This window comes from Mycena indigotica (genome assembly GCF_014461135.1).
Source record: "Mycena indigotica strain 171206Taipei chromosome Unknown Mind.scaff0006, whole genome shotgun sequence".
Classification (NCBI taxonomy): Eukaryota; Fungi; Basidiomycota; class Agaricomycetes; order Agaricales; family Mycenaceae; genus Mycena; species Mycena indigotica.
In genome coordinates this window covers 2,505,731-2,527,527 of record NW_023503005.1, presented here as the reverse complement: position 1 = coordinate 2,527,527, position 21,797 = coordinate 2,505,731, and the positions used below count along the sequence as shown (strand labels likewise).

Genomic DNA, 21,797 nt, shown 5'->3' with positions numbered 1-21,797 from the left:
AGTTTTTGACTGCTTTACTGGTAAGCCATGTCTTGCATTTGTCATGAATTGGATCTCAGCCTCGCCACAGCGAATGTAGTGACGATCACCGTTCTTCAAAACGGTGTTCCCGACGATCTATGCGACTTCGTCAGCGCTCGTGACATGCGCTATGCTGCGAAGATAGAAGAATCTGTGGTTCCCATTCGCGAAGATACAGTAGCGACTATGGATGGTTCCACTGTTCTTGTTGGCGCCTCCGCTGACGTCGCGGGCGGCACTAACATTGCAAGTGGGTGGCTGTATATCATATTCGATTTCCTCTAACAAAATTACAGGCAGTTCTAGCGCCCGAACTGATTCGACTGATGAGAATGGAGAGAAGCGTAAAGGAGCGGCAAGTACTCGTAAGCGCGTGTCTGGAGATTCTCTCGATGCAGAGGATATTCACCCTGACGGGTTTGAGGTAATTCCTCCTGGTAACTAGATTGAATCATGTAGAACTCGTTCTAAGAGATTTCTGAATACATACAAGAGTTCATTTATACAGAAACGACCGACAGAGTGACATACAAACTTGCATAAACACTGGGGCTATCACCTAACCGTTGTTAGGACCTATATGCAATTCACCGTCCATCTTCACCGCCTAGAAATCTGAGTGTTTAGGAGCATAAGGTGTACCGTACTAATTTTAAACCGTTAGCTTGAGCAAGATAGCAACCGGACAGTCTCATATGGACAAGCAAATAGGACTCACAAACAGTAAATTCATAGTCTCGATTAAATCCATCTCATGTGCTGCGTCCTCCAGCTGCATATTCCAAGTCGAGTGATAGACCGGTGGAAAGCATGCAACAGGCTGCTGAATTGCTTCAACGAGGGCGCATTGAGTCGCATTGTCCATCCAACCAAGTCTGTATACTCACCGGAGACTGCCATGTATGAGGCCCAGGGCTCGCTTAATCGAGTCGCGCGCGATAATGTCAAGACATCATCTGTAACTTTATGCGCTGTGGGTTGTTCGCTTGCAGGCCAACCACTGAATGGTTGAGTATTACATCCTGAATAATTGGTAGATGTGTCGGATGGATTCACAGTCTCGTCCTTTTCTGTGGCTGCTGTGTAACGTAAATCTACATAGTCGGGCCCAGTTCTAACCAAAACACCTCACCTGTCTGGGGGGTGGCCCTGTACTGAGGCTCCTTATGCTGTGCGTCTGTTCCACTAATTGCGGGTTTCGCGTTGTCGCAGACATCAGATACACCAGTAGACGTGTCGGAGAAAGTCATATGTTCATTTTTCAAGTTTTCTGTAGCATTTGATACGTTGTCGGACCCATGGATAGTCGATACACCTTACCTGTTTGGGAGGGTACCCCGTATTGAAGTCCCTGTTCACCTGTTCCGTCACTCCCATGACTGGTGGTAACGAGAACAGACTGGGCAGTAGATGATTCGGTGGATGTATCGGAGGGAGCCATGCTTTCTTCAGTGATGTCTGTGTAACACGAAATTAGTCAATATGTTGCTGGACCAGTCGCTAATCGCTACCTAGTCGAGACTCGGACACTTCACCGTTCTGAGATGGAACCCCGCACTGAGGCTCCTGCTCGCTTGTTCCGCTACTCCCAAGGTTCGCGGCATCGAGGACAGTAAATAAAGCTTCAGCATACTCAGTATCGCGGCTCGATTCGGGTATGTTGGGGCGACGTTGTTTAACATAATATCGGCGGGTACGACTAGCCACGAAGTTGGGGAAAGTTTCTTTGTGCACGGCACGTTCTTTGGCGGCGCGTTGGATATAAGGACGTCGTCTGTCGTCAGACATGCTTTTCCATAGTTTTCCTATCGCCCTAGTCTTGATGGCTTGAGAGGATTCAGACAGATGTTTCGTAGACTGAAGACATTCAGTTCTGTTCATCAAGTTTAGTGTGTATAATCGACAAGGGAAAGTAAGCGTAGGCAGTTAACCTGAAAAGAATAAATGGGTTACGTGGTCCTCGCACGGCAGGAGTCTTTCTAGTCTTCGCACTAATAGCGGGCGCGCCTGTAGTCTCGTACTGCATATCAAGATTCTTCAGTATATCGAGCTTTCGACCGTATTCACTCGCCTTAACGTCGAAAACACATTTGGATTCATATCCTTTCAACGAACATCGTCGACACGGCCCTTCGCCGCTGCATATGACGTGGGCCGCTCGACATGGGCTGCATATAGTGGTCGGGTGACTGCGCCTATGTCGCCTGGTCATCCAATATCATTTCAATGCAGATTCCACGTACATGTTGCTTGGTAGATCGTGGTTGCGGTTGAACAGATACGAGTGTGACCGAGTTACTTTGCTCAAGCCGACCCCACAACAAAAAGTATGTTCCGATCAAAGTCAGCCTGACAAAGAGCAAATCCAGATATAATGCCGACAAGAATTCATACACAGGATTGGTGTCCCCTCGCATGTAGGCTTATCGGACCCTAATTCTTGAATATGTTCCTTGTATCTTCAATTGCGTCGAGACTCTAAGGGAATTGCATCGAATAGGTCGAATGTCGTATCATCGTCACCGGCAAGTGGTACTTGGTTTGCTGGCATTGAGGGTCACCGTATGCATCCCCCGTTGCTACTGGCTTCGGGTCTGTTCAGGTCGACGAGGTGTGGTGATCTTACACCCACACACCTTCGAGTTGAATTCGTGGTAGAACACTAGGTGCATCCAACCCCACGATCACGTGCTTCAGCCAGCCAACAAGCCGAAGAAAATACTCGAATTTGGAAGCAAAATCGAGTTTGTATTGACAGTAGTATGTGCAGATTGATTCTTATATATACACTGCCTTGTCCAGTTAGCTACATTGCACCACTCTCATCGTTTCCCTCGGCTTCAGTGCCTTCACTGTTGATGGGCATATCCACTGACATCGGCAGATCGTCCTCGGGAACATTGTGTTCCGAATCATCTGACTTGCTCCCTCCCGAGCTGTCTGAGTCATCCGAACCAGCAGAATCCGCGACTCCGACCCGAGCAACACGATCGCCACCTAAAATCCACGCCTATCGGATCAAGTCATCCCTGGCCCATCACTCTTATGTAATGAGCGCTTACCGTGTTCCACACAACGCCAGCCATCTCTGGAGTGTCCTCACGGTAAATCGTCACGTCCGCAGCGTAAAAGTGCTCCTGGTTCGAGAACTTCGCTGTCCTCGGACAAGGCAGGTACGCTTTCCGTGTACCTTTCCAGAGACGGACGCGATTTCCAAGACGTATGGCACTGATAGGATGTCAGTGTACCTCATCCATTATACTTTCAGTGCTTACTATGACAGTGGTCACATCGAGGTTGACTAGTATGAGGTCCTTGCCGCGACGATGGTCGAACTGCACCGAAGACAACACTTGAAAGGCAGTCTGATAAAGGTTGTCAATACTTCCAAATACACTGGTCTCTTGAATATGGTAAGCCACCTACATGGGTTTCATCGCGCCAACTTTTCTCCAGGTCATCGAGAAAGACCACAGTTCGCTGAAATGCCTCGGCAAAGCTGCCTTTAGGAGTGGATAACAACAAAGACTATCGCATCGTTAGGTCGAAGTGCAACCTACAACGAATATCGACTCACGTATTGTGCTGGCCCGTTGCGAAAGAGGCCGACCATCTTCCCATAAAAAGCAAGAGAGAACGGGCGGCGTCCGTTACGGGCGGACACGACGGCGTCGAAGTTCTGTACCAGAACTCGCTACGAAAAGACTATGATCCAGTTCGAGCTTTCGCTCGGTACGGAGGTGTAGTGGTCGCAGGTTGGAGAGAAAGGTCGCCATCTGTCCTCTTCAGATGCTATTTTTTTCCTTTTAAACAGTAATCCTTCCCTATCCAAACGAATGCGTTCATTCCCATCACCCGCAACAGAACTCCGAATCAATGCCACGCTCTCTCGTGTGAAAGTATAGGACATGAGAATGTCCGATGTCGCACATTTGATATCCAAGCGGAATCGGACGTTCGGGTCCGTTGGTCTTTTCTTTGCTGGTCTGGTCTTCGGTGTGGCCATGCAACTTCAAGCGTTAATCGAATCCGAAGTACAATATCACACACTGTCCTGAATTTATAGCTAGCAGTGTCGTGTTTACTCACCCAGTAATACCCCGTTGACCTTCACGAGATGGACGACACATTTCCTCTTCGCGACGCTGCAAGGAGCCTCGCATCTTTGCCTTCCCACGTTAAGGTACCCCCGGTTCTATGGTCTTATTCATCGTACCAACCAATTCTATAGATAGTTGCAGAATCCTTGTCCTCCTCGCTTGGCCATCCAAGTGATTGTTCAGTCCTGTTCATTCACGCCTCGCTCAACAACAACTGGCGTCAAGTTTGGCCTATCATCTTTGAATTACTCGATCCCGACCGCATCCCTTCCAACGCGTCGAATCCGTCCGTATACACTTACGACGAGCGCATTGCTATCGAAATAGCCTGGCTAATAGTGGTGGAGGTGGCCGAGGCTGACACGCTGTCCGGTATGCAGTCAGATATGGAGGAAATTTGGGAGAGGCTTTGGCATTGGATGGTTGTATTCATGCAACGCAAACCCTATACTCCAGGCAGAAAAGCTGTCGACTCGACGGGAATTCATCCATCCCTAATCTGTTTAGCGGTCACCGCTCGTTTCCTTCGCCACTCTGGTGTCCACTCGCGTATTCTGTATGGGACAGATGCGATTCTGCTTTATATCGAAGCATGGACTCGTTGTTGCAAAGTCGAAGTGAGGGATAATCGTTGGAGTCGCCTAGGTTTGTTGGCGATATACGACATTCTGCGCCCAATGATTCCGCTCATTCCCTCTCACATATCAATTGTCTCTGACGCCGCGGGTGCCTCTCATTCGGCTAGGGCTTCCTTCTTCAAGGATAGTTTCGCCGTCTTGCGAAAAACTAGATGATACGATCATATCCGACTTCGCCATAGTATCGGTCACTTGCTTCTGGAGGTCATTAGACGACACACTCGACTCTCGAGTTCTACGAACCCAACTCATCAAATGCGGAGCGCTAGGAGAAATGGCATCGGCCTTGTTCGCCCTAACTAAGGATCTGGACTTCTCCGACGATCGAGACTCCGCCGTGACTCAATTATTGATCCTGATGCTCAAAACAAGCCAATATCATTGGGAATTCGGTTCTTGGTCGCTCGCGCTGTCAAATGGAGGTTTGGATGGAACTTTGACGGTCATGCAACGCACCCGGTCAACGATGACCCAGCGCCTTACTGATATGGTCCTATGTGCAGCATTGGGTCGAGGGCTCTGGCGTATTTCGCTATTACGCGCCTTTGCGCACTATGAATTCGACCGTAATCTGCTCCGCCCTACTGAAGCCATAGTTACCCAAGAACATCGCGGCTTAGTTGACGCTTTTGTTGGCTGCATTGATCGCCGACTTCAACAGCTCCAGGGGTTCGCTGACCAGGTCAATCGCAGAATGTGCTGGACCGTAAGTCGACTGGGTAACACTCTCGGCGATGTATTGACTTCTTACAGTGCGGTCGCATCTCAGAAGACGGTAAATTGAAGCGTTGTGGCGGTTGCAAGGAAACATACTATTGCAACCCTTCATGCCAAAAAGACCATTGGCCTGTGCATCGAGAAGAATGCCATGTGCGCAGGTTTTCGCAACATAGTTGGTTATACATTTCCACGTGTTTATCACTCTGACTGATACTTAGTCTGTAAACTCGACTCTCGAACCCGTGCGTTCGTACGATATATCATGGACGAAGACCTGTTGGCTTCGTTCTCTACCTTGAAAAATGGAGTCATCGATATATTAACCCACGAAATCGATTCGACCATCGTCTTGGTTTTCGACTATCGTTCGCCTAATTTTGGAGTCATCTGTAAAACGGGACAAGAGTGTGCACTGGACGGGACCTTTGACGACTATGGAGGTTGCGATATCACTACCCACTACCGGCGGATGGGAGACCGCATCGCGTTCGATATACTCAAGATCGCCGGCCAAGACAACGACTACAATTATGTAGTTCCTCGTTATTCGAAGGAACCCATGGGGAAAAGTTGGTGGGAAACATTGAACGCGGAAAAAGTAACCCAGTCGTTTCATTAGCAGACACTTTCCTTACTTGATGAATGAAAAACAATTAACGGCGCGATCGAGTCAAATGGCCCCATTTAAAGCAAGGTCCCAGTCTACGGCGATCACGCCGAAGGCCCCTTGTAGAATCGGGGGTGACAATGGTTGGGGCGGTGCTGTATTGCGAGAACAGCGTGTCGACATCACTGACTGTGGAAGTGGGAGATGAAGGAGACGTAGGGGAGGGGGGAGGTGAAAAACGAGCAGCGCCATGAGGGCTGTTGGCTTTAGTGTTCTGGCGAATGGCGACCTCAATCATGAACACAGTCACCACTTGCAACCCAAGTCAGAGCATACGTCGGGTAGCAAAGAGACGCACCACTCAGGTATTTGGGGTTGGCAAGCACCTTCTCTACCGTTGCCTTAATGTTAGGGGCAACATCTGCATCAAAAAACCTCAGAGATGGACGCTTTGAACGACCAAAGTGGCTCACTATCGCTGAGGTACCCCAGCTCCTCGAGCTCTTCAGGCGTCAATTCAACAATCTCTGCGCGAAACATATTCAGTACTTACTCGCAAGCAAGACGGACATCACTCACTCTTGTCTTGATATTCGGGCGTCAATTCAGCTCTCTCTGCGCAAACCACCACTCAGTACTCGCAAGCAAGAGCAAAGACACTCACTCTGGTTTTGTTCCATAGCAGGGTGGCAAGGAAGGAGCGATGGGAGACGCAGAAGCCCCTAAACTCGGTGCATGTCACATGATCTGTCCACACCAACTTTGTTTCCTCGTCCAGATTACAGTACAGTAATATTTTTACACCGACTGGTGCACAGCTCCCGCTTGGACCGATGCAGGCCCAGTTCCACCCTCTGAAGCCCCAGGATCATGAATGTGTTGAGGCTGATATGGCTCCATGTTCACCCCCTCGCGCTCCTCCTCGAAGGAGTCCGGGGGACGGTACCCGTCGATCGACTCGGTGCTCCTCCGGCTTATTATTGCTTGGCGCGAAGAATGGCGCTTCAGCAACGCTTGTTAGCCACACACCCGCATGCCCGCGGCTCTGCGCGATGATGGCCAGAACGAGGATGAATACCGTGTACGCCATAACTTTAAGACTTCAGATTATGTAACTCGTGAAAGAGAGATCGTACGGATCAACCAGTTCAGGAAGGAAAAGGCTTGAACACCAGCCGTTTGCCTGCAGGCACTTTCGATCCTGCTACTAAAGTAGTCGCCACAGCGGGATATGAAGTTGACTGAAGCCGCGTTGGTCGCGTCTGCCGCTGTCGCGAGCCAGAGCACCCACAAAATAACTGTACTGAGTCAGAAGACAGCGCCCAACCGTAAAAAAATGGGAACGCACAAAGCCATGAAATCTCCACGGCAATCTTGGACGTGAATACACGTCCCGGTTGGAGGAATTCGAACGCAATCATAACGGGTATCGTGACAATCGTGATAGACGCAGTCGCGATAGCCAGTGCAGCAAACTGCAGGCATGTAAGCATGCCGCAAGGGGGGGAGGTATCATTAAGCCCCACCTCGAAGTAGCCCCCAAGATACTTTTCCGTGGTCGCAGTCAGCCCTGCGGCGAGGCCAAGCACAATGACCGCGAACAAAAGCGCGACGCCTGAAGAAGTAGGTAAGAAGCGAAAATGTCAATGAGCGATGATGAGCACGTGCCGAGAGCAATGAGTCGTAAAAGTGGGACAATGGGCAGCTTGGGCATTGGTAGGTCGTAAGGTTGAGGGAATGAGCACTCGCTGGCACTTGTGATTTATAGAACCGAGACAGGAGGTTCCAATGACTTCACTGGAAGAGTAAGCATGTCAAAGTGAAACAGCCTCTTTGCCAAGCCCGACGGCTCCTTTTTCTCAAAAATTGTGGCTGAAAGATGAGCAAACTCAGTGGGACTTGGTTTCTTGAAGTTTTCTTCGAGCCTTGTCAAAGTCTTGTGCTGAGGAGCAAGCAAGGCATCACCGAAGGCTTGGTCAGCTTCGTCCACCATCGCAAAAATCACTTCAAGTCGCGGCTTGAGCAAACAAACGATTGATAGCAAGAGGTGTTACAAAATAACGATATCAGGGACTCACTCCCAATGACGGCTTGAGCGAAAGCTCTAACAAATGCTTGCGCTGTTTTGTTCCTATCCATCTATCCAATCGTTGTCCAGCTCTAGGAGGCTGGAACGTCGTCCACGACGAATTCGCGTCCAATAGGCTCACTATCCTCTCCCCAGAGAGACCGGATGAACCAGGAGCCAAACGAGTGCTCGACATACGCGACGCCACCGGTCTGTACTGAGAACTCCAAGTGCGGGCGACGAGAGGCAAGACGGTGGGTCACGACGTGGCAGATAAGAACGAAGAAGATGAGGAAAAGCAGCAACAGTGTGCGAGCCTTATATTGAAGCGGAGGCGCATAGGACCGAATGCGTTCGCGGAGGGTTGGCTTCGGATAGAAGGCAATGCAAAAGTCTCTGGCCGATGAAGGAGAAGAGGGAGTAACGATGATAGCAGGGGTCGAGCAGTCTTTTTCGACTTTGAAAGGGAGGCTGAGGTCTAAAAGAGGAAATGCGTATCATCAGGGCCATTACTACATAGAGATTGGTGAGATTTGAACCCACCTAGAGGAGCTGGTATCAAGGTATAGTCAACGCGATGAGGGAAACGGTGAAGTCTGGGTGCTTTGGGCTTGTGAGTGACGCGCAAAAGCTGGGGGAGACAGACATACAAGAACGGGGTGAGGGCATAATATGTAGTCCGAAGAGACCAGGGGGAAAAGAGTGTGATTAAACGAATGTGAGGCGGGCTCGAGAATCCAGGAAACAGTCGTTGAAGACCGCTGCAGTGGGGGCTGTTGGTGGCGGAGAGAAGACAAGGGCTTGATCGTAACCTCCTCTGTGACAAAACATGATGACAGCTTCGGATGAGAAGTCAAATCTTTCCAGCTTTTGCGGACTTAACAGTTAGAATCTTGAACCAGGCAGGACTCAGGAGCTCGGTCTACAGACACCTAAAATCAACGAGTTCTTCCAGATTTTGAACGGCACCGCATCACGTGTTCATCTATTTTTTTGCCCACAACGGCAATGACCGCGTTGCACGCATCCTCCAATTATGTCGCAGCTGATGCCCCCCTTCAATCCCAAGATCTAGGAACAGACTCGTCCTACATTCTTTCGATTGCGCGCCTGCCTGGAAGTTATGCTGCCTGCACCTCCGCGCCGTCAAATAAAATTCATCTGCTGGACCCATCGACTATTCGTCCAATCCTCAGCTTGTCCGGGCATGACTCGGGCACGACATCTCTACGTGTTGTGAATGCCGTAGCAAATATTTCCAAACCGAGTCTTGTGTCATCTGGTTTAGATGGTAGCATACAAGTCTGGGACGAAAGAACCAACACCTATAGCATTAAAAGTACGCGTCTGTGATCTTGCCGAAAAGTAAACTAATGGTGCAAGAGTGACTGATCTCGGGCAAAGCACAGGGATTCTATGCTGCGATGTTTCTGAAGACGGCATGACGGTAGTAGGGGGTACACAACTGCAAGGTGATGAGGCCCAGATCATCTACTGGTATGGATACTTCTCTTAATTTGCGACCGGACTTAAATTTCTCTCGCATAGGGACCCTAGGCAACCTGCCGCGCCTTTACGGAGGCACACTTCCACCCATTCGGATAATGTTACGGTCTTGCAATACAGTCCTGATACCCCCAACCTCTTGCTCTCTGCTTCTACAGACGGCCTTATCAGTACTTCCATCGCGACTGAGGATGACGAAGATGAAGCCGTCGTTCATGTCGGGTTCTGGAATTGCAGCGTCTCCCAAGCCGGCTGGATCCACTCTTCAACGACAACCGGTGTCAAAATATGGGGGCATAGCGATATGGAGACGTTTAGCACGTGGTCAGATGAGGTTCCCTCTCAACTTGCTGTCCTCTTCATCCTTTCTGATTCCTTGCAGCTCGATTTGAGGCAAAGCCAGGACATACGTGACCCGTCCTTGCACAACCATTCGCAATATGAATGGCACACCGACTATCTGATCAATTGTCATTCGAGTAAGACCTCGCCAGATTTGAAAGTCTTCGTGGGATCCAATCAGTGGGTAGTTCTTTTGGGGCGATCTCCGGCATCTCTCAAACACGTTTAGAGGAGACTTCGCTTTACTTTCGAATGGAGATCTATCGCAACCAGGAGCACCCTGGCGACTAATGAACTCGTGGTCCAATGGTCATTCGGATGTTGTTCGTTCTCTCTATTGGGATGAAAAGGTTGAACGATAAAGCCAATTTCTCCTACTCACATTTCACTAGAACTCCGTCATTATCACGGGCGGCGAAGACTCCAAGATCAATCTTTGGAATGCACCGTCAAGCTTTGATTCTGCAGGGTTAGACGACGCAATGGAGGTCGATTCCCCGCCTCCGGACTCCCGGAAACGGGATCGGGAAAACGATGATAGTCACGTATGCCTGCTCCTTCGAATGCCAGTTTAGAGTGCCAATTGATTTACTTTTTAGGGAGGGAAACGTGCTCGACGATGAATCTATTGGCTATTTACCTATACAAAAGTCCCTGAAAATAGAATCCAGTATATCTTCAATATCTATGCGTCCCGAAACCTTGCCTACAGCTTGCGCTGCATATCGAAGCTCTTCCGCACCGAAAACAACCTCGTCTGCCGCTACAATGACTTAAATTAGTCTTGATCAACGCCAGAAATCACAACTCAACTTGTTTCCAAAAATGCCTCGATAAACCCTGCGGCCGACTCAAGGTGAATGCGGTGTCTTGCGTGGGTGATCAACGGCGCTTCAGACGAGGAGCCATCCTGGTCGAGATCATATCTGTTGCCTCTATCAGGATTTTAAGGAGATTAGGACAAAACACAGACTTGGAACGGAGAGATTCGGCAAAGCCTGCAAGAAATTCCGTCGTGCCCTGGCCCGTTTTCAGACTTGTCATCCAACGGTATGGATGTTCGACGCTGAAAGAGTCCTTCTTGAGCAAGTCCATTTTATTAAACACCATGAAGGTGTCCTTCGTCACAAGTTCCCTCACAGAACTTGGCAACTCGGAGGAAGCACCCAAATCTTCGCAGGAGACGACACATAATGCAATGTCTGCTGCCTGGATTCTTCAAGTGTAGGTGGTCAGATCGATTAAATTGCTGGGACGGAATCTTACGCTTTGCGGGCACGCTCGACACCAATCTGTTCGACTAAGTCGTCTGTCGCTCTGAGGCCTGCAGTATCCGAAATAATGACCGGAATGCCTCCAATATCCAGCGATAACTCGAGGATGTCTCGAGTAGTTCCAGGAACTGGGGTTACAATGGCTGCTTCTCGCCGGGCTAAATTTGGTGAGACTAACCATCAAAGGCTGCAGGGCCGAAGGTACATACCAAGGAAGTTGAGCAAACTACTCTTGCCTGCGTTTGGCGGCCCAAAGATTGTCAGTCGAACCCCACTTCGCATGATTTCTCCGCGTCTATTATCACTTAAATACGATCGAATCGTGGTCAGCAACTTGGTAGCATTGTTTCGGGCTGTGAACAGTTGAGACGGGGCTTGAACCGCAAAAAGTTTGATCACCGTCATCATAGACACCCTCTTCGAGATTTTCACCTTCGCTAAAGTCGATAAGCGCTTCGATTTTGGCTAGACAGCGGATGATTCCAGTCCTCAGTTCTTCGAAGCGAGCACTAGTGGCGCCCTGAAACCAGATTGGCTGTGACCCACATAGAAACGTTGAAGCTCACCTACCCCGGCCGCTTCAAGTGCTAGTCGCCTTTGACTCTCTGTTTCAGCATCTATTAGGTCTTTAAGGCCTTCTACTTGAGCAAGATCTAGTCGTCCACCAAGGAACGCTCGTTTTGTAAATTCGCCTGGCTCCGCAGGCCGACAGTACGGCAGATGAGACAGAGCATCTAGCACAGACGCAATAACCGCTCGCCCAGAATGGATATGAAGCTCAAGAACATCCTCCGTTGTGAAAGATTTCGGGGCTGTCGTCGATTAACTGCCACATTATTGCTCGTTGGCATCCTTACCTTTGAAATACACGGCGAGCCCATCATCGAGCATATTCTTGGTGACTGGGTGCACGATTCTGCAGCGCTCCATTCGCCAGGGCTCTACGTTAGAATGCGAAGAGCGCTGAACGACATTCTCCCAGACTTGCAGTGCGTCTGGCCCAGAAACGCGTACCACAGCGATGCCGGCTTTCCCCGGAGGAGTAGACAGGGCATATATGGTTGCTTTTTGCGCGTCAGAGCGTCGAGGTATATATTCGTGGACGAATCTTCGAGGTTCGAGGCGGTGTTGCTGATGGACGGAGAGAAAAGAAATTCGTGATGGAAAGTTTAAGCATGAAGTAAGATGTCTGGTCCGTCGCACAGCGGTGGCGACCGCGCATTGCATTGCTTCAACCAACAGCAAGTCAAAGAAAACGAGGAGCAATGACGCCCATCACAATGCGCGGCACGTGAGCATTCAAGCTTGTCTGTCTTCTTGCAACTCGAAGCAAAAATGGGTCAAACTAGTGAGTACGTCGAGATCCCCGCGGTTTGCACTCAAGTCTCGCAGCATCTGCAGCGTTTATGGAGGATATGGAGAGGCGGTCTAATTGTCTGTTGCTCTTTTGCCTCGCACGAGCAATCACATCTCACCAATAGTTCAGTTACACAACCAGAACTGGAACGCCTCAAGAAGCGGTTTATGAAACTAGATGTGTAGGTTCTTGAACTACTTCCGACGATGAAGTTGGTCAATGTGTCTAAGCGACGGCTCTGGGTCAATCGATCGAGAAGAATTCCTCCAACTACCACAGATAGCAACAAATCCCCTCGCCTCTCGCATGATTGCGATTTTTGACGAAGAGTGCGCATTCTAATCAATATCATGGGTCCTTCCGGTTCTCATTTCTATGCAGTGGAGGAGGCACTGTTGACTTCCAAGAGTTTGTGGGGGGCTTAAGCGCTTTTAGCAGTCGAGGGGGTCGGGAGGAGAAATTACGCTGTGCGTTTCATCCCGCGCTTTACTTTCTGCTTGAACCGTCCGCTAACACAGGGTCATAGTTGCATTCAAGGTATACGATGTGGATCGGGACGGCTATATTTCCAATGGGGAGCTCTTTCTGGTTCTGAAGATGATGGTGGGCAACAACCTCAAGGTTTGCTTCTTCTTCAGCATTAGCATCAGCCACCGACGGGCCCTGCAGGACCAGCAACTGCAGCAAATAGTCGACAAGACAATCATGGAGGCTGATCAGGATGGAGATGGCAAGCTAAGCTTCGAGGAGTTCTCGCAGATGGTGTCGAATACGGTGAGAGACACTTGCTATTCGGTTCGCAGTTTGGTCGTCTCTGATAACAAGTAGGACATTGTCAAGCAAATGACATTAGAAGACTTATTTTGACGGACTCTCTCGTATACCCTCCTCACCTTTCCCTCCCGCTGATACATGTGGCTCATTCTCTTTTGATTACTGCGTATTCGGTGAAGGTTTTGTATCGAAAAGAAACTAATGGCAAAACTCTGTATTCCCACGAGCAAGTGATTAAGATTGATTTGAGGTACTTGACACAAAGGACTACAACTGCAGAATGAGTACAGTAAAACTTTCTATGTGCGAGGTATCGAATGCATATGAGAGACGGAATGGGGGTGTCACAATCAAAGGATGGGAATTACACAACGAATTTCGTCGGAGGCTATACGTCGCGAATTGTCCAAGTTCGTTTTTTGGACGACGAGAGAATCGGAGGGAATGGTGATGTGATGTGGCGTTCGATCTATCGAGAGGTATTGCCCACCAATATCGACTGCGGGTCCATGGAGAGAGGAGGTTGGGCATGAGCAAGTCGTTGGGCAAAGAATGGGGACTGTGTTGTTGGGAACGCAGCTTGGGCAAACACAGAATGGTGGGGCATGGCAGCAGCCTGGAGCTCAGCGATGTAGAAGGGATCGGTAGAGGTGAATGATGAGGAGGACATTGACAGGTCTAATGGGACGCTCGTTTGGTTGAGTGATTGTGGTGTCGCAGCCGCAGAGTGGTGGGGAATAAGGATATCTTCGACCATACGCTCGTCCTCATCCATCTCGTCAGACATCAGAGTGTCTTTCTTCGAGTGAGCGTTAGGCTGCTGCGACAAGTCCATCATAGGACTCCAACTGAAGCTGCTGGAAGGTGTCCGTCCAGTTGGAGTGTTGCAGGGTTGCGCATAATCGTTGGGTCGTGCTGAGGGAGTGGAAGCGAGCGGCTCGCAAAACAATGTTTGCGAAAGTTGAACCTAACGAAAGAAGTATTGTGGGTATGTTGCACGAAGCTGTTTACACATCGTAGTAAGCACCTGTAGAGCAGCAAGGTCGATCGCTTCCTGGCCGACATGACTAGACGATAGCGAAGCGCAAAGGTCCTCTACAGTCAAACTCATCGCTGCAGCCACCACACGATAAGACTCTATGGGGGAGGGGTGTCCCGATAAGCTCCGAAGGATGAACGCAGGCGGCAACGAGGAGGTCGCTCAAAAGGAGTGATGATGGACGTGTGGGGAAGAAATGGTGTTGACGTTGATACTTAAAGAGCTTAGACCCTTTCCGGACCGCTCCGATGCGTCAGTGATCCAGACCGCTCGGATGTTCGGTTTCCTGAGCCGGATTGGCTTCTCTTCTTCCATTCTACATCTTTCATGCGCTACTTGTTCAAGTTACTACTGCTTTATGGACTTGTGGATTGTGGATGCTCTATGAGAACTCAATACAGTGACAACGAGGCAAAATCTAGCCGAGGACTACCGGCAATCATTAACCCCGAAGTCATCAGGATTATCAGTAAGCTAGATAAGATTATAGCTTCAAAAGAATATAGATACACTACACAATTTTGGCAGATATCTCAAAAAGAAAACATTAATTATTTAAAAAAATTAAAGTGGCCAACTACTTTGCAAAAGAGAGGAAGCAAGGAATGAATAAGATCTGAAAACTATAGAAATATGTGAGAGAGCAATGAGATATCTCAGAGAGTAAATAACAAGCCTAATTAATGTGCTGGAGAACAGTCAAATTAAGACATACTATGGTAATCACAAACTGCCCAAGACAGGATAGAGAGCAAAACATGCTGTTCCTATAGATTGTTAACTTCAAAATTATATTATCTATTTTTTGGTAGTATATAATAGAAAATAACAAAATTATCTCACACAGTTGTGTAAAGTGTAGATATTATCTAAAAAAACATTCCTGTAAGGAAAAGGGGAGAAATGGCTACTGCCCAGGAAGATATATACTGATATCATACTTACTGATCTGTTCAAGGAGTTATCAGTAAGCATGCCTAACCAGGTTCTTAATATCAGACTAGGATCTATTCTTGGGAGACAGCCTCCTGCTGGCCTATAATATAGTTTTTCGATCAGTTCAGCATGTCACAGTCACACCTGATTTTCGGAAACATTAACAATATTTTTTCTTCTCAATTTTCCTTTGGGCGACTTTTGATTCCATCAAAAAGCGGTGATCTGCCGAATTGAATAAAATACTATAGTAAGCCAAAATCTGGTCTATATCTAGTCTTTATTCAGGTACCTGTTTCTTACCTTATTCAAGGCATATGGTTTTAGATAATCTGTTCATTGTAGAGCTTTCATATTAGAAAAACTGCCTCTAATACAATAACTCTAAACATTGCTCAGCAGAGGTATAATAATACTACTATATCATTTGTCATAGTAATGACCAGGTTCAGCCAAAACCTATCTCAAACCAAACCAGGGCTCAGGTTCGGCTGGGTTGGCCCTTTTTTGCCTGCAAAAGGCCTGTTCCCCATTGTTACGTGCTGCGTGTTATAGGCCTGACACCAGTGCCAGAGCAGATGGGCCAGGTCTTATCAATGACAAAGTATAGGCAACCCTAGAGCCCTGAGCTCAAGGTTCTAGCAGGAGAGAATCCAAAGAGAAGAAACTCTAAGGGTTGGCTTGCTAGGTAGCCAACTATATACTACTTGTCTGCTGCTACTACTGTCAGGTGCAAAAGGCCTGGATGGTGTTGTAGACCAGGTCCTAGGGCAACTGTCAGGCGGGCATTAATAGATCTGTGATAGCATGAGTGAGAGGGGCATTGGAGCGGAGACGGATCAGAGATGGAGGCATCTGGGGGGTTCCCCTGACATTCTATTCATAGGTACTGTAACATTTTAATCAATTCAGCGGTCACGCGTCACACTAACCCTCTGTTGCTGAAATATTTTAGTGTGTCACAGGCGACTGGTCAAGGTGCCGAATGTAAAATGGCCATGACAGGATTATTTGATTGAAATAGTATAGTATATAAGTATTTTACTTGATTCAACTGGCATTTTACATATGACATCACATATGAAATTTTGAATTCATATAATTACCTAATTAGGCGACTCTTGGCACCAGAGGCGCTCAAAAAATGTCGAAAATTACCATTTTAGGATGTGATTTTGCTGAAACTCATGTGACATGTGAAAAAATCATATAACAGCGGGGGTGTGATGTGTGACATTCAAAATGAGTAAAATACTACAGTATTCTGCTATAGGAACAGGTGACTTGAGATTTCGAACAAAGATGCTAGAGTATATCTAGATTAAGATCCTCATGCCAATGGTGCAGGTTACTTTACTTATGAAACAGAAGTTACATTATGTGACATTTTCCCAGTGACAGATGATTTCATCAATCAAAAGAGCCATCACTTAGCCACTCCTTTATTGTCAACCACCACCACCATCCTTCATATTGGTTCAACTCCCATAATTTTAGGTGTGAGTATTGTTATTATTGTTGTTGCTCTTTCTTTTCGTTTTGTATGCGGTTTTCATACTGCAATTTGGTCATATATTGGTGCTCTCTCCTTTTGAACACAAGGATCTCAACTTTCACTTTCATGGTGCCTTGCTGTTGCACTTCAGATGCACGTGTGGTTACATACTTTCTTCCTTTTCTGAGTCTTGTCACAGTCGTATGGACATCTGCTGATTATCTTAGGACACACTTGGCGAATGGGCCACTCTGCATCTGGTAGCTCCAAGCTTTCCCCCTTTCACATCTCTCTCATCCAAGCTCTGGTAGAGAATGAGCTGGATATGAAACATCGGAGGTGGGGTGACCTGACTGATGATCACCATCAATTTCCCCACGACAATTTGGTCCCGTCTAGCCACAGTGGTTCGCAGTCACGATTATTTCTCTTGCCCGATGCCTCATACGACGTGGTCAATGGCAAAGTGCTGCCACGCCGCCAAACACTCCCCGATATCGGAAATATCATCGATGCCCCCAGACTACCACCATCAACTACAGCAACATTCACGGTCACAACTTCTCCAACGCCGATAAAGGAAGAGTTCTCCTCTAGTATCACAACACCAAGCCGTTTCTTGCACCTGGATGGATCATCTCGCTCTAGCAGTATCGGCCTTGTTAGTTATGACAATGAGCCTGGTGAACTATCGTCAGGGAGGGCAACAAAGAGAGCACGGTTGACTCCGGGGACGGATGACGAGCTATTACTGCCATCATCGCCGCGGAAGACCCTTGGCGGAACTAAACGACTCCCACAATTCACTGAAGACCGCGCGGAAACATCGAGCGAAGCTTCAACTCATGGATTAGAAGACTTGCTCAGCGTCGAACCTGCACCAATTGGCGCCATACGCAGTGGACTATCAATGAACCGGGATGGAGCGAAGACCATGATTCAGCAGATGGGTGCCCAGCCCGGAAGGCAAACCAAAATTGAAGAGATACTCGGTCGTCCATATGTTCGAGCACGAAGAACCCCTGCAGCGGAGTATTTGGAGAGGTTGGAGGATTGGTTCGGACCGGGAGATCCCTTGCGCGGAGAAGAAGAGCCCGACGACAAGCCAGACGAGCCAGACAAGGAGCGTGAAATGAATGACCGTGCTCAACAATGGATATCTCAAATTCAGATGGTGGCAAAAGGGAAAAAGACGCTTACGCGCGAGGTGCGTCTGCTTATTCATCGCTACGAGCTCAGAACCAAGTTTATGTGAAGGACATGAGAATTCTCTCCGAATCGTTGCATGAAATCGCCTATATGTCCTCAACTACTGCAGAGACGATCAAGGTACTTACCTGCTACTGACTTTGTCATCACTATCATCTGAATTTCTTGCCTAGAATCACCTTCCAAAACTACTTCACAGCCTGGAGCACTTGGCCCTGGTTGATATACCTCCTGATCAGGATGAGTTCAAGGTCATTATTTGGGCCCGGAACCTGGTCAAAAATTGGCCGCGATAGAGTAGAATAAGAATAGAGATTTCTTGCTATAGCCTATGTCGTGTCTAATCAAAGCCTCGTGCAAGTCAGCCAAATAAAGACGCGTCTCTCTGTCCGACCACCATGTCTGATTCGCAATACCGACCTATCCCTCAAACACCAATACCGGACAATGCAACAACACATCAGGAAGAGATGCACGACGAAACCGTCTTGTCTCTCATTTCCACCCCAGCATCGGTCTTGCGCTCATGAAATGTAGAACCGTCAGCGGTCCAGTGAGATGGATCCATTTCGTTCTTGGCTGCGCTATACTGTTACCCTGGAATGGTTAGCCAAAGCTTATTAACTGCTAGCGTTGTCAATGACTGACCCCGGTCTTATAGTGATGATTACAGCGATGCCTTATTTCTTCACAAGACTTGCCGGCTCCCCATTACGGTGTGTCGTCGAGACAATCTCTTTCCAACCATCTAAGTCCTATTCTAGTCTTGCATTTGGGTCATGGCTTGCCTGCTCTTTCACGTTGAGCAATTTTCTATGGCTTGCTCTCGCAACTGTGACGGCCAAATCGGTACGCACGCCTTCCAAATGCACGACTGAGCATAATCCAATAACTTAGTCCTCTCCATCGCGCCGAGTCCTCGTCACCCTCTTCTCCCTGAGCGTGTTAACTGCTCTCCTCACGTTCAGCACCTTCGTGACAGTCAATGCCGGCGTCTTCTTCGCATTCGTCCTTCTCAATGGGATTGCACAAGCCGGCCTCGGCGCCTACCTACAAACTGCAGTCATCGTAATTGCCTCTATACTGGGGCCAACCGCAGTCCAAGCCCTCATGTCTGGACAAGCCGCTGTTGCCGTTGCCGTGTCTGGTGTTCAAGTCTTCAGCGCTGTTGCGTCCGTTTGGGGTCGCTCCAAGGAAGAAATCGCACAGACCCTTACCAGTGGAGAGCCCGAAGAGCGTTCTGCCTTTATATTCTTCACCCTCTCGACCGTATTCTTAATACTCGCTGCTGGAGCCCAGAGTTGGCTTGTCACAATGCCCGTCTACAAGTCCATCACCAGGTCGCTTGAACGGCAAAAGATGGATGAGAGCTCAGATGAGATACGCGGTTTGGTCTCTGACCGACCCAACTCCGACCCCAAAAGCCAGATTATTCGCGTCGCCAAGACTAATGGTATGCTTCTCATTGACCCACATTGAAAACATTGAAACTGATTTTTTTTAGTCATTTTCGAGGTCGCCGTGGCCTATGTCTTCATTGTTACACTGGTGAGTCGATGAGAGAAACCTTATATCACTGAACCGAGCAGAAGATAGGCTGTCTATCCCGCAATCACAACTTCAATCCAGCCAACAAATCCGAACACACACCCGTTACTTTTCAGTGCAGTCCACTTCCTCGTTTTCAACTGTGGAGACTTCGCAGGACGATACATCTGCTCGTTCCCCAAGTTCCTCGTCTGGTCCCCAAAACGACTCCTGACCCTGTCTCTGGCACGCACACTGTTCATTCCCTTATTCCTCATGTGCAATCTGCAACGTCCCGGCTCAGACGGTCCCTCGACGGCTGCCATCAATTCTGACCTTTTCTTTATGCTCCTCCTGCTCGCCTTTGGCCTGTCTAATGGTTGGATATCAAGTCTATGCATGATGGCTGCGCCGTCATTAGAGCATAACCCTCGTCTTGCCGGGCGTAGGGAAGATGTCGACGTCGCGGCCACTGTTGCCAGCTTCTGTCTGGTTGCAGGACTGATGCTCGGCAGTATATGCAGCTTTGCCGTCCGAGCGGCAGTTTGCCAATGCAATCCATTCACCGAGACACAACCTTCATAGCATTCATCTGCAGACGTATAGACTTTGTAATTCTAATACTATAATCACAACTGCTTATTCCTCTTTTGCCCGCATTAAATATCGCCACAAGGATACCAATAAGTAGTTACTGACTAGGCTACAAGTTCGTGAATCGTCGTAAAGTCGTCAAGGGTCGGTGTACGGTCATTATTTTCGTCAGTCATGAGAGAAAGGGGAACTCGAGAGTAGGAAACCGAGTCGTAGAGGACGAGCTAAGCTAACGGGTCGACAGCATGGGCTGCCAAACACCATAGCTCACCTCTTCAAGATGGTGTAGTTGGACGCGGTGGGGCGGAACCGGAACTCCGTTGGTCTAGACGAGAACACATCAATGTCTAGAGAAGGAAGGGAGACGAAGTAATGCTCACGTTGAGATAGTGGTCCACTGCTCTAGCGACGCGTCTCCCGAGGACCTATGAGTTGACATAAGCAAGAGCGGAAATAAGGATGCCAAAACAAGAAAACAAACCTGCATATCGATGCATCGATGGTGGTTGCGGTGGTACTCGAGTGGCACGAGATAAACCAGGGGAGCATAGCCATTCCACTGTACCCTCAATCGGATCTGGCGGTACTCCGAGTGCAAGTCTCCCATCGTGTACCTGTCGTTGCCAGACAATTTGGTGCGGGTCGATTGGGCGTCCTCGAGCGAGATGCCGCCCAACAATGCATTCTTACGTTTGAACTTGATGTGGAGCGAGCTTGGGGGATGGAATGTGCCGTTGTCGATATAGGTCGGTGGGAGAGCACTATAGGAAACAGTCGAGTGGCGGCGGTGGCGTGTCGGGTATAGTGAATGCTGGCTATATCCATGTTGAAGCGGCTGGAGTGGCGTGTGTGGTCTCGCTAGTTGCAGCTGCATATTGTTCTCGTCAGCATAGTACGGGTCGGTTCTCCCTAGCGAAAGGTCATCGTAGGCTACAAAACTGGGTGAGCTGTGCTTTTCAAAAGGAAGGGAGAGCAAGAAATACAATGTCCATGTCGATTCTGGTGGTAAGGAGACTGGTGACCGTACGACTGGTGTTGACCGTATGATTGTTGGCCGTAATGCTGACCATACTAAAAAGCAATGTTAAACGACGAAGACGCAGAGAAATCGCCACATACCGGCATGTCCAGCGCCTGGTCCTGGTAACCGTCATCATGGTACGGCGAGTACCCCTGGTCATATTCATAGCCGCGGTCTTGGTACTGGTAATTTCCCATTTGCGGTGCATAAGACATTGAGGCACGCCGCGAGAGGGGGGCGAGCAGGGAAATGAGTCATCGAAAATTGCGGATGGGGGAGCGGGACAGGAATGCCAGGCGTGCAAGTGCGAGTCAGATGCTTTTATAGCATTGTGGGTGGCAACAATGAGGCCGCCAGAGTATAGGTTAGGTCGCTCTCAGGATGGCCTCGAGGACACAGGCTGGGGATTGACGTGGAACTTGAAGTCAAAGCACAGATGTTGAACTGGAAAATTAGGCAGATAAGAGAAATTGAAAATCGTGCTCTGCAAGACCTTGAATCAGAGCTCAGCGGGTCCTCGTATCTAAAGGCCTCAGTTTTTTGGGGGGCGGAAGTCACGAGTAGGGTCT

General features: G+C 48.7%; 9 protein-coding genes across 9 annotated transcripts; 4 read left to right on the top strand and 5 right to left on the bottom strand.

Moving 5' to 3' along the window:
• Window positions 1-6,132: 6,132 nt before the first annotated feature.
• MIND_00723000 (uncharacterized protein) lies at window positions 6,133-6,626 on the bottom strand (the record flags this gene model as incomplete). The annotated part of the gene is made up of 3 exons (XM_037363931.1): window positions 6,133-6,398; window positions 6,445-6,507; window positions 6,560-6,626. 3 exons carry the CDS (start codon window positions 6,624-6,626, stop codon window positions 6,133-6,135), a joined length of 396 nt encoding a protein of 131 aa, XP_037219575.1.
• A 258-nt stretch (window positions 6,627-6,884) lies between these two features.
• MIND_00722900 (uncharacterized protein) lies at window positions 6,885-7,800 on the bottom strand (the record flags this gene model as incomplete). The annotated part of the gene is made up of 6 exons (XM_037363930.1): window positions 6,885-7,069; window positions 7,116-7,178; window positions 7,223-7,384; window positions 7,435-7,561; window positions 7,613-7,701; window positions 7,755-7,800. The coding sequence occupies 6 exons, from the start codon at window positions 7,798-7,800 to the stop codon at window positions 6,885-6,887; spliced, it is 672 nt and encodes a 223-aa protein (XP_037219574.1).
• A 1,362-nt stretch (window positions 7,801-9,162) lies between these two features.
• MIND_00722800 (WD40 repeat-like protein) lies at window positions 9,163-10,625 on the top strand (the record flags this gene model as incomplete). Its single annotated transcript, XM_037363929.1, has 6 exons — window positions 9,163-9,493; window positions 9,540-9,651; window positions 9,703-10,182; window positions 10,232-10,352; window positions 10,395-10,547; window positions 10,602-10,625. The coding sequence occupies 6 exons, from the start codon at window positions 9,163-9,165 to the stop codon at window positions 10,623-10,625; spliced, it is 1,221 nt and encodes a 406-aa protein (XP_037219573.1).
• Window positions 10,626-10,634: 9 nt separating this feature from the next.
• Window positions 10,635-12,503, bottom strand: MIND_00722700 (tRNA modification GTPase TrmE; the record flags this gene model as incomplete). Its single annotated transcript, XM_037363928.1, has 8 exons — window positions 10,635-10,765; window positions 10,816-10,928; window positions 10,976-11,218; window positions 11,269-11,434; window positions 11,486-11,629; window positions 11,676-11,796; window positions 11,847-12,088; window positions 12,134-12,503. 8 exons carry the CDS (start codon window positions 12,501-12,503, stop codon window positions 10,635-10,637), a joined length of 1,530 nt encoding a protein of 509 aa, XP_037219572.1.
• A 108-nt stretch (window positions 12,504-12,611) lies between these two features.
• MIND_00722600 (uncharacterized protein) lies at window positions 12,612-13,500 on the top strand (the record flags this gene model as incomplete). The annotated part of the gene is made up of 8 exons (XM_037363927.1): window positions 12,612-12,628; window positions 12,661-12,710; window positions 12,763-12,814; window positions 12,864-12,962; window positions 13,015-13,100; window positions 13,160-13,254; window positions 13,303-13,407; window positions 13,462-13,500. The coding sequence occupies 8 exons, from the start codon at window positions 12,612-12,614 to the stop codon at window positions 13,498-13,500; spliced, it is 543 nt and encodes a 180-aa protein (XP_037219571.1).
• Window positions 13,501-13,876: 376 nt separating this feature from the next.
• MIND_00722500 (uncharacterized protein) lies at window positions 13,877-14,584 on the bottom strand (the record flags this gene model as incomplete). The annotated part of the gene is made up of 2 exons (XM_037363926.1): window positions 14,435-14,584; window positions 13,877-14,374 (listed from the first exon to the last, which is right to left on the bottom strand). Exons 1-2 carry the CDS (start codon window positions 14,516-14,518, stop codon window positions 13,877-13,879), a joined length of 582 nt encoding a protein of 193 aa, XP_037219570.1. The 5' UTR covers window positions 14,519-14,584.
• Window positions 14,585-17,118: 2,534 nt separating this feature from the next.
• MIND_00722400 (Cyclin-domain-containing protein) lies at window positions 17,119-18,382 on the top strand (the record flags this gene model as incomplete). Its single annotated transcript, XM_037363925.1, has 3 exons — window positions 17,119-18,084; window positions 18,135-18,206; window positions 18,260-18,382. The coding sequence occupies 3 exons, from the start codon at window positions 17,119-17,121 to the stop codon at window positions 18,380-18,382; spliced, it is 1,161 nt and encodes a 386-aa protein (XP_037219569.1).
• An 87-nt stretch (window positions 18,383-18,469) lies between these two features.
• MIND_00722300 (Nucleoside transporter) lies at window positions 18,470-20,198 on the top strand (the record flags this gene model as incomplete). The annotated part of the gene is made up of 7 exons (XM_037363924.1): window positions 18,470-18,576; window positions 18,624-18,691; window positions 18,748-18,802; window positions 18,851-18,935; window positions 18,984-19,539; window positions 19,591-19,634; window positions 19,683-20,198. The coding sequence occupies exons 1-7, from the start codon at window positions 18,485-18,487 to the stop codon at window positions 20,196-20,198; spliced, it is 1,416 nt and encodes a 471-aa protein (XP_037219568.1). The 5' UTR covers window positions 18,470-18,484.
• A 113-nt stretch (window positions 20,199-20,311) lies between these two features.
• MIND_00722200 (uncharacterized protein) lies at window positions 20,312-21,443 on the bottom strand (the record flags this gene model as incomplete). Its single annotated transcript, XM_037363923.1, has 6 exons — window positions 20,312-20,431; window positions 20,479-20,532; window positions 20,588-20,632; window positions 20,689-21,137; window positions 21,191-21,278; window positions 21,327-21,443. 6 exons carry the CDS (start codon window positions 21,441-21,443, stop codon window positions 20,312-20,314), a joined length of 873 nt encoding a protein of 290 aa, XP_037219567.1.
• Window positions 21,444-21,797: the final 354 nt, after the last annotated feature.